Source organism: Aotus nancymaae, unplaced genomic scaffold, assembly GCF_030222135.1.
Source record: "Aotus nancymaae isolate 86718 unplaced genomic scaffold, 86718_ANA_hifiasm-v0.15.2.pri h1tg000089l, whole genome shotgun sequence".
Taxonomy (NCBI): Eukaryota; Metazoa; Chordata; class Mammalia; order Primates; family Aotidae; genus Aotus; species Aotus nancymaae.
This window is the reverse complement of record NW_026988504.1, coordinates 1300226-1317506: the sequence shown is the minus strand read 5'-3', so window position 1 is coordinate 1317506 and position 17281 is coordinate 1300226. Positions and strand designations below refer to the sequence as shown.

Below are 17281 nucleotides of genomic sequence, written 5' to 3'. Positions count from 1 at the left end.
CCTCTGCTCCCAGCCCCGCCGGGGTGCAGCCGCTGGCCGCCGCCCTGCTGCCTGGAGGGACCGGAGAGCCGCGGGGCTGTTCGTCTGCGAGTTCCCGGCGGGCTCCCGGCGGCAGCGGGGCAGGTCCCCGAGAACGCGCAGCGCGCGCGGCCCGCCCGTCCGGGTGCAGGTCGCTGGGCTCTCTCCGGCCTGCGCGGCGCCCCGAGGAACTACAGGAGACCCCCGGGCCCGGGACGCGCTGCAGGAGGGGGCGTCGCGTCTCCCGCAGCTCTGCCCGGGTTCGGGCGGCCCCGCCCCCCAGCCGCGCGGCCCGGCGCCCTCCGCCCGCCCCCGCCCCCGCCCCCCGCCGGCCGCGCTCGGCTGTCTCCGCGCCCGGCTTTCGGCGGCGCTCGGCTGTCTCCGGCCGCTCGCTCGGCGCTCGGGTCCGCGGCCGCTGCGGCGCCGGGCATTTCTCCGCAGCTCGGCTCGCGGCCGCGCCCGCCGCCGCCCGGCCCGCGCCCATGCAGGCCATCAAGTGCGTGGTGGTCGGCGACGGGTGAGTGCGCGGCCCGGAGGCCGCTCGGCCGGTCTGGGCGGGGGCGGCTCCGGGGCTCGGGGCGCAGCCCGGGCGGGGCGGGGATGGCGCCCGGGTCCTCGAGAGGCGGCCCCGCCGTACCCTGCCCGCGCGGCGAACGCCCCAGGGCGGAGGAGGGCGGGGCGGGGCGGGGTCCGCGGGGCTCCAGCTCGGGCCCACCTGATGCTGCCCGGCTCCCGCCCGGGCTGGCTGCGAGCGAGGCGGGGCCGCCGCCCTGTCCTCCCAGTGGGTGGGGCCAGGCCTCACCTGGGCTGAACCCGCTGCCGGCCCCACCCTCCCGAGCCGCTCTGCCTGGGGGTCCAGTGTTGGGGCGCCCCCATTCACCACCCCAGTCCCCGGCGCCCGGCCTGCCCTGGTCGTCCTCCAGCCCTAGGTCGCCGCGGATCTGGTGGGCTGGGACCCCCGTCTTTACCTCAGACGCCCCTAACTCGCCTCTGGCTCCGGGGGAGGGGGGCTGCCCTTGCTGGGCAGTGGGTCCCAGGCCGGGCCCGGGAGCCACGTGGCTTGCCCTGTCTGCAGCGCCGTGGGGAAGACATGCTTGCTGATCAGCTACACGACCAACGCCTTCCCCGGAGAGTACATCCCCACCGTGTGAGTGTGGGGGGCTTCCTGGGAGAGCACATCCCCACCGTGTGAGTGTGAGGGGCTTCCCCGGAGAGTACCTCCCCACCTTGTGAGTGTAGGGGGCTTCCCTGGAGAGCACATCCCCACCGTGTGAGTGTGGGGGGCTTCCCCGGAGAGTACCTCCCCACCTTGTGAGTGTACGGGGCTTCCCTGGAGAGCACATGCCCTCCGTGTGAGTGTGAGAGGCTTCCTGGGAGAGCACATGCCCGCCTTGTGAGTGTGGGGGGCTTCCCTGGAGAGCACATGCCCTCCGTGTGGGTAGGGCATGGGGGGGGGGGACACGGGCAGGGGCTCCCCTGGGCTTCCAGGTCCGGTTCAGGTGGCCCTGCCTCTGAGCCTCCCGGCTGGGGCTGAGGTGCCAGCTAGAATTCCAGTTCCGTGCAGACTTGTGAACCCCAAGACACAGGCCGCGGGGCTGGGGGTTTCTGGGACCCCTCCCAAGCCCTGACCCTGCCCTCACTGTTCTGCAGTTTTGACAACTACTCTGCCAACGTGATGGTGGACGGGAAGCCGGTCAACCTGGGGCTGTGGGACACGGCGGGGCAGGAGGACTACGATCGTCTGCGGCCGCTCTCCTACCCCCAAACTGTAGGTGACAACAGGGCCGGCCCCAGGAGCTGGGTGGGTCCCTGAGGTCCGGACGGGGGAGGGAGCAGGGCTGCAGGGACCCCCTGACCACTCCACCGGCCCCCACCTTCTTCCCAAGGACGTCTTTCTAATCTGCTTCTCCCTGGTGAGCCCGGCCTCCTTCGAGAACGTTCGTGCCAAGGTAGGGCCAGGCTAGGGGCCCTGGTGGGAGAAGGCTTGCCCCAGAACCTGCCCTGATGGTTGTCCTTTAGAGGCAATTGAGATATGGTTCTTTCTGGGGTAGGCACATGGGGTGGGGTCTGAAGATGACTGTGGGGGCTGATGGGTGGCACAGTGGTGGTGGGTACAGAACGGAGTCTGAGAGCTGGGGATGGGCCTTGACTGGGAGGTCCTGGGGTCTGAAGATGACCGTGGCGGCTGATGGGTGGCACAGTGGTGATGGGTACAGAACGGAGTCAGAGCTTGGGATGGGCCTTGACTGGGAGGTCCTGGTGTCTGAAGATGACCGTGGGGGCTGATGGGTGGCACAGTGGTGGTGGGTGCAGAATGGAGTCTGAGAGCTGGGGATGGGCCTTGACTGGGAGGTCCTGGGGGTCTCCAGCTTCCCCGGCTGTTTGTTTTCGGCACCTCCTCACCAAACCCACCAGACCCCTGGTCACCCCTTGAAGGAAGAAGAGCCAAGTGTCGCTCTGGAGCAGTGGGGAAAGAGCCTGAGAGCCGTGGCCTGCTCAGGCGGGGCTAGGGTAGCAGACCCCAAGCGTAAGGGTCAGAGTGGTCTGTCCCTGCAGTGGTACCCAGAGGTGCGGCACCACTGCCCCCACACGCCCATCCTCCTGGTGGGCACCAAGCTGGACCTCCGCGATGACAAGGACACCATCGAGCGGCTGCGGGACAAGAAGCTGGCCCCCATTACGTACCCACAGGGCCTGGCCATGGCCCGGGAGATCGGTGGGTAGGCGCTGGCGGCCTGCAGGGGAGGGGCAGGGAGGCTCGAGGAGGGCCCCCCTATACCCCAGCCTCACTGTCCTCCCTCCCCACTGTCAGGCTCCGTGAAGTACCTGGAGTGCTCAGCCCTGACCCAGCGGGGCCTGAAGACCGTGTTCGACGAGGCGATCCGGGCAGTGCTCTGCCCGCCCCCGGTGAAGAAGCCAGGGAAGAAGTGCACTGTCTTCTAGAGCCTGCGGGCTGGCGGGGGAGCAGCCCTAGACGTGTCCGCTGTCGTGTTGAGACGTGCGGGGTCCCTGAGTTGGCGGTGGGGAGCGGTGGGGGTGGGCAGCGGGAAGCATGGGGATGAGGCTGGGCGGCAGGGTCCCGTTCTCTCTGCCGCCTCTTTCTGGGGTGTGGCTCCAGCCTTCCCTGGCCCCCGCCAGAGGCCGGGAGGGAGCATGGTCTCCCTCAGGGCTGAAGGGGCAGGTGCAGGGAGGGTGGGGGGGAGTTCGGTCCATTGCGCCCCTCGGCGGGGCGGCCCCTCCTTATTTTATACAATAAACATTCTCTGCCTACACCTCCTGCCTCTCACTACCTGCCCTTCTGCCCTAGGCGGGGTTTGCTCCTAACTGCCCCCCAGTGACCATGCACAGCATGTGGGTCACACCCCAGCTGCACCTCGGAGCCGATTCCTGATGGGCAGCACGGCTTGCCGAGCTCCTCAGCCCCCAAAGGAGCCGGCCCAGATCAAAGCCATAGCAAGTGCGCTGAGCCCTTGGGATGATCGCGTGCCTGTGTACGAGGAGGCTCCCTCGTGCTGATCTGCGGCCTCCGAGAGGGCACATTTCCGGGAGAGGTGGCCCGGTTCTCGGGCAGCTCCGGTTGTGCTGACCGGGACAGTCTGAAAAGAGGCTGAAGCGGGTCAGGCCTCTCGGAGCCTCATGGGAGCTGAGGCAGCCTCCCCCCATCCCTCAGCTCCTCTGGCTGGCACTGGGAGGAAGGGCATCCAGGCGGAGGCACAGGGTGGACAAAGGCACAAGGGTCGGTGTGTGCGATGGAGAGTGAAGAGAGCAGCGACCCAGCACGGTCTCCTGATGCTGAAGCCGGAAACGGTGGCCCCGAGCCATGTCCCGGAGCTTGGAGTCACTCAGGATTGGAGGGTGCCGCGAGGGCCAGAGTCTGCTTCACCCGGTGCTGGGCGGGGACAGCTCCTTCTGCTCAGTTAAGCCGACTGCTGAATTCGCAAGAATTTTGCTAGCCAGTTGTTAAACAACCATCATTAACAATTATAGAAGTTTATAATTTGTTTTATTAAAAGCAAAATCAACAAACATCACTTCCTAGTTATTTCTGCACACATGACTGTTTTCTCTGCCCTGGTACCTGTGGACACAGACACCATGTAACCGGGTGCTGAGGTAATCTCTTCCACCTCCATGGTCAATGACATCTGACTGGTAGCTTGAAATCAGCTGTGGTGGGAGTGTCCACACCACGGGAATTGGCAAATCCTTACATTGGAGGTTGATTTATGGTTAAGCGTCTAGACTTAAGATGATGGGGAAAATGCAGATTAGACTTCAGGATGCTGTATCTGTATCCATTAAATTGTGAACAGCACCACAGGTTGAGGGCATGCTCTTCTGGTATTCGAAAACCATTATCTGATTCAACAAACTGGCTCAGGTCATTGGCAAAATGGAGAAGCTCGAAGTCTTCCTTGTTGCCCTTTTGTCTTACTCATTAGCCTGAAGGAAGAGTAGCCAACCGCACACTCACGGCGGGTGACAAACACATGCACACACTGTCTCACCCCAGGGTTCTGGACAGGTCCAAAGGCCATCCGTGCTGCAATTCACTGCCTTCCTTAGGAGCCAGCCTTTCACCACCTCCTACCTCCCTCCCAGTCCCAGACGGCGAGCTGGCCAGGCCTGAACGCCTCAGGTGTGGGAGCCAGGCTCCCCTTTTGGTTGGAACGTTGCTCTCACGGGTCTCTGCCAGCATTCCCACACCCTGCCCTGAGCCTCAGCTACCTGCTGGCAGCCTAGGAATAGCACATAGCCTGGGCAGAGGAATCAGGTTTATTGGAGGGATTGGGGGTAGGATGGGCATGGCATGGGGCTGAGGTGTGTGTGGAGGGGGCTTAGGTGGCCCAGAAGCCCCCATCCACTGGCACAGTGGAGCCAGTGGTCATACCGCTTCGGTCACTCAGCAGAAAGAGGATGGCGTCCACCACGTGCGCTACCTCTGTGGGCAGGGCAGGGGTCAGGGGCATCGATGAAGGAGGCTGCCACTCATCTTTCCCTCCCACCCCTGCCCAGAGCGGGCACAGGGGCTGCTGGTGCCATGCTGGCTGGGCTCCCACCTGACTCACCAGCAAACTTGCCAAGTGGGATTCGGTCGAGCATAGTCTTGGCCTTGTGGGGGTCGCGCCAGTTGGCCTGGCCCATGGACGTCATCACCACTGTGGGGTTTACCGCATTCACTCGGATCTACACCAGGACAGCTGGGGTCAGCAGGGTGAGTGGGGTGTCCTAGGTTGGGGGAGGCATCCCAGTGCTGCTCACCTTGTAGGGCCCGAGCTCTAGGGCCATCGCCTTGGTCAGCATGTCCAGGGCACCCTTGGTGGAGCCTGTGAAGGGGAACCCAAGCTGGCTGGGGCTGGGGCTGGGGCTGGGGCTGGGGCTGGGGCTGGTGATGAGGGCTAGGCTGGGGCTGGGGCTGGTGATGAGGGTGAGGCTGGGGCTGGGGCTGGGGCAGGACCGAGGGCACAGCTGGGGCTGGTGATGAGGCTGGGGCTGGGGCAGGACCGAGGGCACAGCTGGGGCTGGTGATGAGGCTGGGGCTGGGGCGGGGCCGAGGGCACAGCTGGGGCTGGTGATGAAGGTGGAGCTGGGGCGGGGCCGAGGGCGCAGCTGGGGCACTCACAGTACACGCTGTGGTTAGCTATTGCCCTCTGGGAGGCCTGGCTGGAGATATTCACGATGGCCCCCGGGGCTCCCCGGGCTATTAAGCCCCTGGCCACGATCTGGAATTGCAATGAGAGGGTGAGGCAGAGCTGGCAGCACTCACCAGAGTTCCCGTCCGGCCTGGAGGGCAGCTCACCTGCGACACCTGAATGACTGCTCGCAGGTTCACCTCAAAGGATCTAGAGGCCAAGGGACAGAGCCTGGTCAGAGGCTGGCGCTGCTGCCTCCGCCCTCTCTAGGGTTCCTCCACTCCCACGGGCTCACCTGTCAAAGCCCTCCTTGGTGACCTCCAGGAAGGGCTGCAGCAGGGCCACAGCTGCGTTGTTCACCAGCAGGTCCACGGGGCCCACGCTGCCCAGGGCCCGCTCGGTGGCCTCCCAGTCGCTCAGGTCCACACAGACAGGATCTATCCCAGGGCACTGTGTGTATCAGCAGGCAGTTACCAGAGACTTCGTGCCCAGCAAGCCGCACAGCCGGGGACTGGGGCTGGTGCCCTTTCAGCCCGACAAAGAAAGGAGTTAGGAGTCCCGGAGTGGTCAGGACTCCGGGCCAGCAGCCAGGCGCTGCCTCCAGCTGAGTCACTTCCTCCCTGAGCCCGAGCCCCTCCTGCCCTGGGCCTGCTCTGTAGTCATTTCGGCCTCTTTCCGAGCCCGAGGGCCCTGGCGGCTCTGCCGGCCACCCGGCCGCCCACGCAGACCACGAGCCCTGGGAGTGGGTGTGAGGGCGCCCAGTCCGCGGTGAGAAGCGCAGCGCCCGCGAGGGGAGGCCGAGCCGCGCACAGGGGTTACCGACCCCGCTCGCCGCCTCGCCACTCTGGGACACGGCGGCGCGTACCTCGCGGACGAGACTGTCCAGGTCGGCCTGGGTCCTGCTCACAGCCACCACCCGCGCGCCCGCCGCGTGCAGCGCCTGGACCGTGCCGCGCCCGATGCCTGCCGGAGTACAGCTCAGTGAGGGCGCCCCCCGCCCGCCTTTGCCCGCCGCCCCCGCTTTGCCCGCCGCCCACCTTTGCCCGCCCCGGTGACCAGCGCCCGGCGACCCGCGAGCCCCAGCTCCATGTCTGCGCCGTCTCCGCCCTCCGTGCTGGGGTCGCGGGACTTGAAACTCTGGCCACGGAGGGCGGGGCGCGGCGGGGCCAATGGCAGGGCGGCCTCCAGAGACGGGGCGGGGACATTCAAATAGCTGCTCCCCGCTGCAGTGATTCGCCGAAACGAGTGGGCGCGCCGGGCGGGGCGGGGTCTCCGCAGTCCCTGGGGCGGGTCTTTTGAACTGCCTGGTGTGACCCATCCACCGCGCTTGAATTCGGTTTAGTGGACTCTGGCTAGCTATTTTTCCTGCCAAGATTATTACAAAAAGCGGCTGGCGGTTAATATTGGAAAGAACGTGTGGCTAAATTCTGGAAGCACACGTGAAATGAAGAACTCAGGGCCAACATTTCTTGTTTTGTTTCCGAAAACTTTGTCATGTCCTAAAACGTGTCACCTGTGCCCATCATCGCCCAGGCTTGGGAGCAGGACACGGAGGCTCACTGGTAATGCCAAGGGAAGGAATTTGGACAGCCCAGTGTGTCTGGAGAAGACACCAATGTCAGCAGATCTCCGCTTTCATCTGAAAGGGACTTGAACCGCAGGTCACCTTGGACAGCCAGCACGCGGCCACGGGCGCCTTTTAGAAGTTGAATAGGGGCTGGGTGCGGTGGCTCACGCCTGTAATCCCAGCACTTTGGGAGGCCAAGGCAGGTGAATCACGAGGTCAAGAGATCGAGACCATCCTGGCCAACATGTTGAAACCTCGTCTCTGCTAAAAATACAAAAATTAGCTGGGCATGGTGGCACAAGCCTGTAGTCCCAGCTGCTCGGGAGGCTGAGGCAGGAGAATTGCTTGAACTCTGGAGGTGGAGGTTGCAGTGAGCCGAGATTGCGCCACTGCACTCCAGCCTGGTGCCTGGCGAAGGAGCAAGACTCTGTCTCAAAAAAAAAAAAAGAAGAAGAAGAAGAAGTTAAATAGGATAGGAAGAGATAGGATTGGGTTCATAGAAGTACACGGTGGCCCAGCAAAGACCAGCATCGCTTCCCAAGGCTTTGGGATCAGTTACAGATGTGTGTGTACACTCTCACACCGGGCCTCCGTGTAAAACCTGCTTTGTTCTGTGTTTCATCGCAGGAAAGTCTAGAACCACTGTCCTGAGGACCTTCTGTGGCCAGGAGTATGGCATTGGTGGCTGGACCTGTGGATCCAAGCCCCAGACTTTGGATCATCTAGAGCTTGGGCCCAGAGGCATGGACAGGCTGGAGTCATGGGCGGCTAGGTACGGCAGGAGGCAAGGTCCTGGTTTGTTTTGGGGGACAGCCAAGAACATTGTCCCTATCAGACCTGGCCCTGCAGTCAGTCCACCACCCCTGGCCACACTGTCAACTCTGCTTTCTGCCCCTACCCTTGGAGCCCACTCTCTGCTTGCCAGCAGCCAAGGGAGGAACAGCCCTCACCCTGTCCTTCCCAGAAGGCCCATCTGCTTAGGCCCCCTCCAGCGGCCTGCATGTGTCCCCAGGAGAGTGGACCAGGCCTCACTGGTCCTGTGATCTGTGGCTCAAGCCTTGCTCCCTGTGGGTCCTGCTGGCTGGTCAGAAATACCCTCAGCATCTCCCACCCCAACCCTGTGCCCTGTGCCCTCCCACCCACTGCTGGGTGGGCCGGATCCTGACCCTAGTCCTCTGCCCCCTTGCCTATGGTTGGACCTTATGCCCCGTCCACCTCAGGCCTGTAGCTCCCCAGATGCAGGGCTGTACAGCCCCACATGGTCGTGGGGTGTCCCTTGCTGTGCTGAAGTGCAGGATCCAAGAAGTAAAGAGACAGGACACTGAAGAACTGGTGAAAAGCATCTGGAGTCGGGGGGGGGCACACAACCCATGAGCGGAGATCAGTGAGAGCCCCAAATGCCCAGAAGCATCTGTATTTATTAGGTACAAGCAGGGGGCAGGGTCGTGAGTGAGGTCATCATCTATAGGCTTAGTGATAGGACATACATAATCATGTGAGTCTCAAGCGAGGGGGCCACCCCATTACGTCACCTGGGCAGAGAGGTGGGCTGTGCGCAGTAGCGGGCCGTGCCGTGTGCAGTAATAGAGGGTCGTGTACAGAAAAGGGGTCCACCCCCATTAGGTCATCAAGGCAAGGAGGTGGGCTGTGTGCAACAAGTGTTATGAGCAACACTTCTTATCTGGGGGCTGGAGACTTCAAAGGATTTCTAATAGAAAGATACTGTAAGCCAATGCAGCGGGAGCTGAAGACTTGTGCTCTTCTCTTAAGATATTTATGGGGGCTGAGCGTGGTGGCTTACACCTGTAATCCAAGCACTTTGGAGGCCAAGGTGGGCGGATCACCTGAGGTCGGGAGTTCAAGACCAGCCTGACCAACATGGTGAAACCCGTCTTTATATATATTTTTATATATAAAGATATTTATGGGAGGATTCTTTGAGCTGGCACAGAAGCGAGAAAAGACTGACAGGGTGTACAGCCGCCGTGACTGGGCACACCAGAGGGGTTCTTCTCCCTTGGTTATTTCCGGGATCTCAGGCCTGAGGCTTACTTTCCACAGGAACTGGATGCAAGGTACTATAACTCCTTTATCAGGAGGAGCGGCTCCTGCTCCAAGCCTGCCATACAGCGTGTGCCCTTTCAGGCAGGGACTCCACCGCCTGGGTCTTTGGTTCTCGTCCTGGTCTGGCTGTTTTCCCATGTACGGCTTCTGCTCTGTGACTGCTCTAGGCATCCCTCCTACTACAGACTACTGTATGGTTATATGGAAGGATTCTATAAATCAGCACTAAATGTGTCAGTACAGCTCCGACTACAATACCTATGTGATTATACAGAAAGATTATATGGGACTAAGTGTGAGTATATATATAAGCTAGATGTAGTAAGCAGTGAGTTATGCTTTGGGGTCTGTACATTTCTCCTTCCTCGGTGCCCCTGGGGGGTGTTACCCACACCCAGATGGCATGGCAAAAGCAGGGCCTGGCTTAGGCAAGCACAGTTGAAAACTCCAGGGCCTGCAGGACGCTCTGGCCAGGCCCGGACTGCAGGGCTGTTGAGCCCAGATTCAGTCCAGGGGCTCTCTTTGAGCAGAACTGGGAGCCCTGGTGGCCTTGGGTGAGAGGTGCACCAGAGGTGGAGGTGGATTCTTTGGGGGATTTGCTGCAATATGACCCCACCCCTGTTACTCCAGCGGAACTCTCCGCTCTATCTTCCATTCGGAGGGCCTTGGGTCCAGGGAGTGCCCCTCATCTTTCCGGACAGGCGGAGGTCACAGCCAGGGAGCTGGGCTGGAGGACGGGGCCAGAATCTCCGGGGAGAGGTGTGCAGGCTGCCTTCTGTCCACTGCCCACGGCTGGCTGTGTGGAGAGCAGGGCCATGGACAGCAGGACTCTCCTTACAGCAGAGTCCCTGCCCTTTGGTCCTCAGGTGGAGTCGGGGGTGGAGTGGCCTGGCTTCAGGGTGCGCTCAGTCGCCTCACGTGGGATGAAATGTGTGCCCACGGTCCCCGTTTCTCTTGTCCCCAGCCTCGCGGCGGCCAGCCCAGAATCCTGGTCTGCGCTGGTCCGGGGAGAAGGGCTTCCACTTATTAAAGCCCACCCATGCCAGCTCAGGGGTATACAGTGGGCGGGGGAGGCAGAGGCGGCGTCTCACCGTAGCCCGGATGAGGACGCGGAGGAGCGCGGTGGGGCGGTGGGTCTGACACGGGCCTGGGCGAGTCGGGCAGGTGTAGAGGCGGGGCCGGTGCTGGCGCGGGCGGCCTGGGAGGGGCGTGGCGGAGATGAAAACGGGGCGTGGCGGGAGCAGGCCTTGGGGCGGGGTAGAGTCAGGGGTGATAAGGGGCGTGGCGGGCGCGCTGCGAGAGAGTACTGAGCGGGGTGGTGCGGGGCCGAGGGCCGGACGGGAGCGAGACCGAGACGCCTCCGGAGGCTGGGCGCAGGCGGGGCGTTTAGTGGGCGTGGCGGGTCTGAGGTGGGGCGTGAGAGTGTGGCTTGTGGGCATGCGCAGGGCGTGGCGTGGGGCGAGTCAGGAGCAGGTGGGGCCGGGGTGGGACCTGGGATGATCAAAGACGAGGGCGGGGCAGGGCGGGGCCTGATCGGGGGCGGGGCCAGGATAGGCGGGGCGGGGCTGAGGTGGGGCATGAGTGTGTGGCTTGTGGGCATGCGCAGGGCGTGGCGTGGGGCGAGTCAGGAGCAGGTGGGGCCGGGGTGGGACCTGGGATGATCAAAGACGAGGGCGGGGCAGGGCGGGGCCTGAGCGGGGGCGGGGCCAGGGTAGGCGGGGCGGGGCTGAGGCGGGAACTAGAGCAGCAGCGGGGTCGGGGCGGGGTCGTGAACGCGGCGGGGGCGGGACCGGGACGGGGCGCGGTGGCCTTTAGCGTGGGGCGGGGCCGCGGCAGGGTTCGCGGCTCTAGATGACTGGGTAGCCGGCGTCCAGGAGGGTGTCCGAGTCGCTGGGGAGGCGCTGCGGTCCCTGAGCAAGAGGAAGATGCCGGGGACCACCTCCTCCACCTCTGCGGGGGCGGCGGCCGGTCGGGGTAGCTGGGCTGAGCTCCCCAGGTCGCCCCGCTGACCCGCTGACGCCCTGACCTGCAGTCTTCCCCAGTGGGTGGCGGTCCCTCGCCTTCCAGCACAGCTGGGATCGGACTAGACTTTGTGGGCCCTGGCTGTCAGCACCACCATGGAGCTTACAGAGTTCACCCGGATCTGGGGCCGGGGCCACAGGTGGTGGCCTCAGCCTGTGCACCAGTCCCCGGTCCACGCAGTCCCTGGGTGCCCCAGGCCTGAGCTTACTTCCTGTGGTGGGGTAATTCCCGGCCCCTCTGGCTAGAGCCTTGCGTGGTCCCCGTCCTTCCCATTCTCACCACCAGCCCCCAGCCCTGCCCCGAAGCACCCGCTTTGCACCCCCAAGGCCTGGTCCCTAGCCCCGCCCCCACGACCACTGTGTGGCCCCAGCTTCATGGCCATGGCTTTTGTCAGCATGGGCACTGCACCCTCGGTGGAGTCTGTTGGGGGCAACACTGAGGACCTTTAGGGACTGAGCCCTCCTTCCAGGTAGGTCCATCTGCAGGGTGGGGGGTGCTGCTTCGTGGAATCGGTGTGCAGGTTGGGCAGAGGGACTCACTGTAGGTCACGGGATTGGGAAGGCAACATGGGCCAGATGCTGACGATGGAGCCGGGTGCTCCATGATCCGTCAGGCCCCAGGCTGTTCTCTGAAAGCAGAGCGGGCGCAGCTGACTCCACCCCAGCGCACCCCCACCCGGCCGGCTCAGCGATGAGCCTCCCCCTCCCACTGGTTCACCGGGGACACCTGGGGTGCACGACACAGATTCATACTGAAGGACCTGGCAGGAGACAGGGACCGTAGTCACCTCCACCAGCCCATCTTCAGCACCTCCCCTGCCCAACCCTGTCCCTGCTTCTCACCTGTCACAGGCCTCCTTGGTGACCTCCGGGAAGGGCTGCAGCAGGGCCACAGGGCCCACACCATCCAGCATCTGCTTGGTGGCCTCCCAGTGGCCCAGGTCCACGCACACGGGATCTAACTCGCGGCACTGTGGGACGCTGGGAAGTGGCCTGGGGGGTGGTCCGGCCAGGAAGCATCCCTGGGGTGGGGGCAGATCCAGGCCTCACAGAGCTTCATGCTTCATCTCCTTGGGGAGCCAACCAGGTCAGCGCTGGTGCAGCTCACGGCCCACACTTTGGCTCCCAAGGTATGCGAGGCCTTTGCAGGGTTCTGCCTCTTCCCTGGGAGGCTCAGGGTTCTTGGTGGGTAAATGGCCCCGTATGTCTGGTCAAGGCTGGGGTCAGGGGAGCAGGCGGGAGTAGGAGCTGCCACCCCTGCTGCCCAGAAACGAGCAGTGAGAGGGCGGAGGCCCAACAGTGGGCAGGGCCCAGGTCCAAGACCCAGCTGACCAGCAGGAGGACCAGGGAGGCCCCAAGGACAGCCCCTCCCAATGGGCCACAGGGATGAGACCCGGCTGTATACGGCCTGTGCAGCCTGGTTGTGGGGTCGCCCTGCGGAGAAGACAAGCTCACTCCTCTCTTGGGGGTCTTGTGTTGACCAGGGAGGGGCTTGCTGCTTCAGCTGCTGAGGGAGGCCTGACAGGCCAGTCGGACTCAGGCCCTGCCCCGGGCCCTCTGCGAGTCTTGCAGCCTGGCCACCTTGCTCTCCCAGCCAGCCCCTCCTGCACCTCCACCTGCCCTGCTCACACCCACCTCTCCCTGCCCCAGTCACTAGGATCCACAGGCCACAGAACTTCAGCTGCATGGTGCTGCCTCCCAGCCTGGGCCTGCAGTGAAGAGAGGACGGGCAGGTTTATAGGTCTGGGCTGGGAGGCGGGGCCAGGTGATGGGAGTGGGGGGCCACCCGGAAGTGAGCAGGGCAGAACCACTCCCCTCAAGAGGTAGCCCTTCTCACCCACTCCCCAGGCCTGCTAGCCAGATGCTCCTTCCTGGGTTCTGGAAAAGAAAGAAAAATTGGATTGCATGTGTGCGTGTGTGCGTGCAGGTGGTGTGGCTGCAGAGAGCAGTGCTGCTGTGGGAGGGGACAGGGCAGTAGAATGTTGGTGTCTTTCCTTTTTTTTTTTTTTTTGTATGAACAGAAATATCACCCTGTAACAGCTTCTACTGGAAGAGGAATCCTGGCTGCCCCATCAGCTGGCGTAGGGCAGTGGACGGCATGGGGATCCAGTTGCCTGTGCCCCAAGCTGCCAGCTCTCTGGTGAACCCCAGTGCCCTGCATCAGGCTCTGCTGCCCTGGAGTGGAACAGGGCACTGCCCAGCAAGCAGCAGTGTGTGTCCCTTCCTGAGCGGAGGGCACACCCTGCTTGTGGCTCACCCCTGCCAACCTTACTCCAAACCCCATCACGGCCCCTATCTGGGGGCCAAGGCAGCCTCCAGAGTCTTCCTCACCTGCCCCTAGTCAGCCACACTGACGTTTAATTCTTACAAAACAAAGTCTGGCCGGGGGCGGGCGGGGGCTGCTCTTCCCCGGAAGTCCTCCCCTGGTGCCCGCTATCTCCTCCATGGGGAACTTTCCATCCCCGTGCAGACTGGTGGACCTTTCAAGGGTTGGGGGGCTATTTGGCAAAAACAGATCAGACAACACATGCCCCCTCCCTCAGATGTGCCACTGATTCTGATACTGTGGGTAACCCCCCCATATAGGTACCGAGGAAGGGGAGCTAAGCAGAATCCTGGCACAATTAAGACCTCGAGAATATCTCAGTTTATAGTGTCACTACTCAGTGATTTCCATATATATATTAAACTATATCTTAGTTCATAATCGGAGGAATGCCTAGCGCAGACACAGTGCAGCGCATGAATTTAAGGGAAAACAGTTATACCGGGACAAGAACCCATGGCCCAGGCGGCAGCGTTCAGTACCATAAAGATACCTGCTGTACGGCAGGCTTGGGGCGAGAGCCACTCCTCCTGATAAAGGAGTTGTAGGACCTTGCTCCAGTTCTTGTGGAAGGCTGCCCTCAGAACGGCAATCCACCTTGGTGACTGTGAACTTTATCAGCTCTCGCTGTTGTGCTGCTCGAAAAGCATTTCCCTCTAGAACTCACTGGGAGCTGCCAGCAGGTGGCGTAAACCTGACAGCTCTGTCACTGCTGTGTGACTTAAAGCATCCTGCTATAAATCTTAGTAGTTTGCCCATAGAGGTATTGCGCACTGCACCCTCTTCACTGCGCACGGCCCACCTCCATGCCTCAGTGACCTAATGGGGGTGGACCCCTTACTGCACACGGCCCTTGCCTCGATGACCTAATGGGAATGGACCCCTTGCTGCGCACTGTCCACCTCCTGGCCTAGGTGACCTAATGGGGGTGGACCCCTTGTTTTATTGCTCACGACCCTCACAATCCTGTGGGCCATCAGCCCTACAGATACCAATTGACTTCTGGGCCTGAGTCTGAGGGTGTGTCTCAAGCACGTCGCTGCTTGTGGGATGAATGCCACTGTCCAGGAGTTTGGGGAAAATCATATGACACCTCCACCTGGCAGGAGACGCTGAGGGCCCTCCCAGGACGATTTGTCCTATTGAGATCCTTGGGAGGGCACAGTTCTTGACCTTGTGATGGGTTGGTGGGTAAGAAGCAGGAAATCCTTGCCTGGGCAGGGTCGCAGGCTGCACACCCAAGCTGGGCTTTGCCCCCAACACTTGTCAGAAATGTGTTTTTGTTTTGTTTGAGACAGAGCCTTGCTCTGTCACCCAGGCTGGAGTGCAGTGGTGCAATCTTAGGAACCTCTGCCTCCCGGGTTCAAGCGATCCTTCTGCCTCAACTGTCTGAGTAGCTGGGGCCGCAGGCGCATCCCACCATGCCTGGCTAATTTGTAAAATTTTTTGTAGAGATGGGATCTTGTTCAGTTGCCCAGGTCTTCAACTCCTGGCTCAAAACGAGCCTGTAGACAGCCTAAGTGCTGGGGTTCCAGGCGTGAGCCCCACGCCCGGGTGGGGAGTCTTCCAGCTGTTGTGTGTTTCTGTTCCAATTATTTGCTCTTAGACTGAGGGCAGTGGCCGGGCGCGGTGGCTCACGCCTGGAATCCCAGCACTTTGGGAGGCCGAGGCAGGCGGATCACGAAGTTAAGAGATCGAGACCATCCTGGCCAACATGGTGAAACCCCGTCTCTACTAAAAATACAAAAAATAGCTGGGCATGGTGGCGCGTGCCTGTGGTTGCAGTTATTCGGGAGGCTGAGGCGGAAGAATCGCTTGAAGCCAGGAGGCGGAGGTTGCAGTGAGCTGAGATTGTGCCACTGCACTCCAGTCTGGTGACAGAGCAAGACTCGGTCTCAAAAAAAAAAAAAAAAAAAAGACTGAGGGCGACCACCCTGGGCTCGCTGTGAGATGCACGTGCACTGAAAATCCACAGCTCGGCCGGGCGCGGTGGCTCAAGCCTGTAATCCCAGCACTTTGGGAGGCTGAGGCGGGTGGATCACAAGGTCAAGAGATCAAGACCATCCTGGCCAACATGGTGAAACCCCGTCTCTACTAATACAAAAAATTAGCTGGGCATGGTGGCGCGTGCCTGTAATCCCAGCTACTCAGGAGGCTGAGGCAGGAGAATTGCCTGAACCCAGGAGGCGGAGGTTGCGGTGAGCCGAGATCGCGCCATTGCACTCCAGCCTGGGTAATAAGAGCGAAACTCCGTCTCAAAAAAAAGAAAATCCACAGCTCACCTGACCCCGAGGCCCCTGCTCAGGCTGCTGGAGCACAGAGCGGGTGTGAATTTCCAGGATGTAGTTTCCATTCACAGCCGGGGTCCACTACTCCTCACCACACCGCTGATTCCCTTCCCCCAGGAGCAATCACCCTGCAGGTGGCTGCGAGTGCCTTTGGAAGGATGGAGATAGAATCACTATGGGAGGTTCTGGCCGTGGAATAAGATCCTTTCTTGATTCAAGGGGCCCTGGGTCTGGAGCCCAGGGATTAAGAGCCTCATCTCAATGACATCTACAAAGTCCCCTTTCCTAAACAAGGGCATGGTCGCAGAGTCCTGGGATTCTAGGGAGTTGTGGAACCTGAGAGTGGTTGTGAGGTCGCCTGCATTTGTAACCAGCTGGTGTGCAAGGAGAGCAGCCCTGGGGACCCCCAAGCTTGCAGCGGCTCCCTGCACCCTCAGACCGTGTGGTTGGCTGGACTCCTTTGCAACAAGCCAAGCTCACACTTGATAACAACCCCCCACCACCTCAGCCCCGAACATAACAAGGTTTATCTTTCACTCATGCTGCAGGCCCAGGGCTGGCCACTCAGGAACCGGGGCTGAGGGAGGCTCCACCGTCTTGTAGCTGTGCTCTGACTGGCATGATTAGGGTGCACATCCTTGCTGCACCTCGGAGCCGATTCCTGATGGGCAGCACTAAGCTTCCTGCCCTGGACCCAGGGGCAAGAGGGGCTTGCCGAGCCGCTCTTGCTAACTGCAGACACTGCCCCCGAGTTCAAGCGATTCCCCGGCCTCAGCCTCTGGGGTAGCTGGGACAACAGGTGCATGCCACTGCACTTGGCTAATTTTTGTATTTTTGGTAGAGACGGGCTTTCGCCAGGTTGGCCAGGCTGGTCTCAAACTCCTAACCTTGGGTGATTCGCCCACCTCAGCCTCCCAACAGTGCCCCTGCCACTTGTCAGGAATGTGTTTGTGTTTGCTTTTTTTGTTTGTTTTTGTTTTGGGACAAGGCCTTGCTCTCTTGTCCAGGCTGGAGTGCAGTGGTGCAATCTCAGCTCACTGCAGCCTCCACCTCCCTGGCTCAAGCAATCCTCCTGCTCAGCCTCTAGAGTGGCTGGGACTAAGGTTCATGCCACCACACCCGGCTAATTTATATATATGTGTGTGTGTATATATATATACATTTTTAAAATTTTTAATTTAAATTTTTCTGACAGAGTCTCGCTCTGTCACCAGGCTGGAGTGCAGTGGCACAATCTCAGCTCACTGCAAGCACTGCCTCCCAGGTTTAAGAGATTCTCCTGTTGACTTGAGAAAGTTCTGCACCTGGAGGAAAAAAAAAAAGAGAGATTCTCCTGCCTCAGTCTCCCGAGTAGCTGAGACTAT

General features: G+C 61.5%; 2 protein-coding genes across 3 annotated transcripts; one reads left to right on the top strand and one right to left on the bottom strand.

Moving 5' to 3' along the window:
• The first annotated feature begins 500 nt into the window (after window positions 1-500).
• On the top strand, window positions 501-3881 carry RAC3 (Rac family small GTPase 3). Of its 2 annotated transcripts, none has more exons than XM_021666350.2 (6): window positions 501-535; window positions 1094-1165; window positions 1669-1786; window positions 1905-1967; window positions 2575-2738; window positions 2831-3881. In XM_021666350.2, the coding sequence occupies exons 1-6, from the start codon at window positions 501-503 to the stop codon at window positions 3078-3080; spliced, it is 702 nt and encodes a 233-aa protein (XP_021522025.2). In that variant the 3' UTR covers window positions 3081-3881. The 2 variants fall into 2 exon arrangements, with proteins under 2 accessions (XP_021522025.2, XP_021522024.2); XM_021666349.2 differs by having other exon boundaries at window positions 2575-2734; window positions 2831-3038.
• Window positions 3882-4775: 894 nt separating this feature from the next.
• Window positions 4776-6740, bottom strand: DCXR (dicarbonyl and L-xylulose reductase). The gene is made up of 8 exons (XM_064369174.1): window positions 6689-6740; window positions 6517-6614; window positions 5947-6101; window positions 5819-5861; window positions 5642-5741; window positions 5281-5345; window positions 5088-5205; window positions 4776-4960 (listed from the first exon to the last, which is right to left on the bottom strand). Exons 1-8 carry the CDS (start codon window positions 6738-6740, stop codon window positions 4857-4859), a joined length of 735 nt encoding a protein of 244 aa, XP_064225244.1. The 3' UTR covers window positions 4776-4856.
• Between the last annotated feature and the right edge of the window lie 10541 nt (window positions 6741-17281).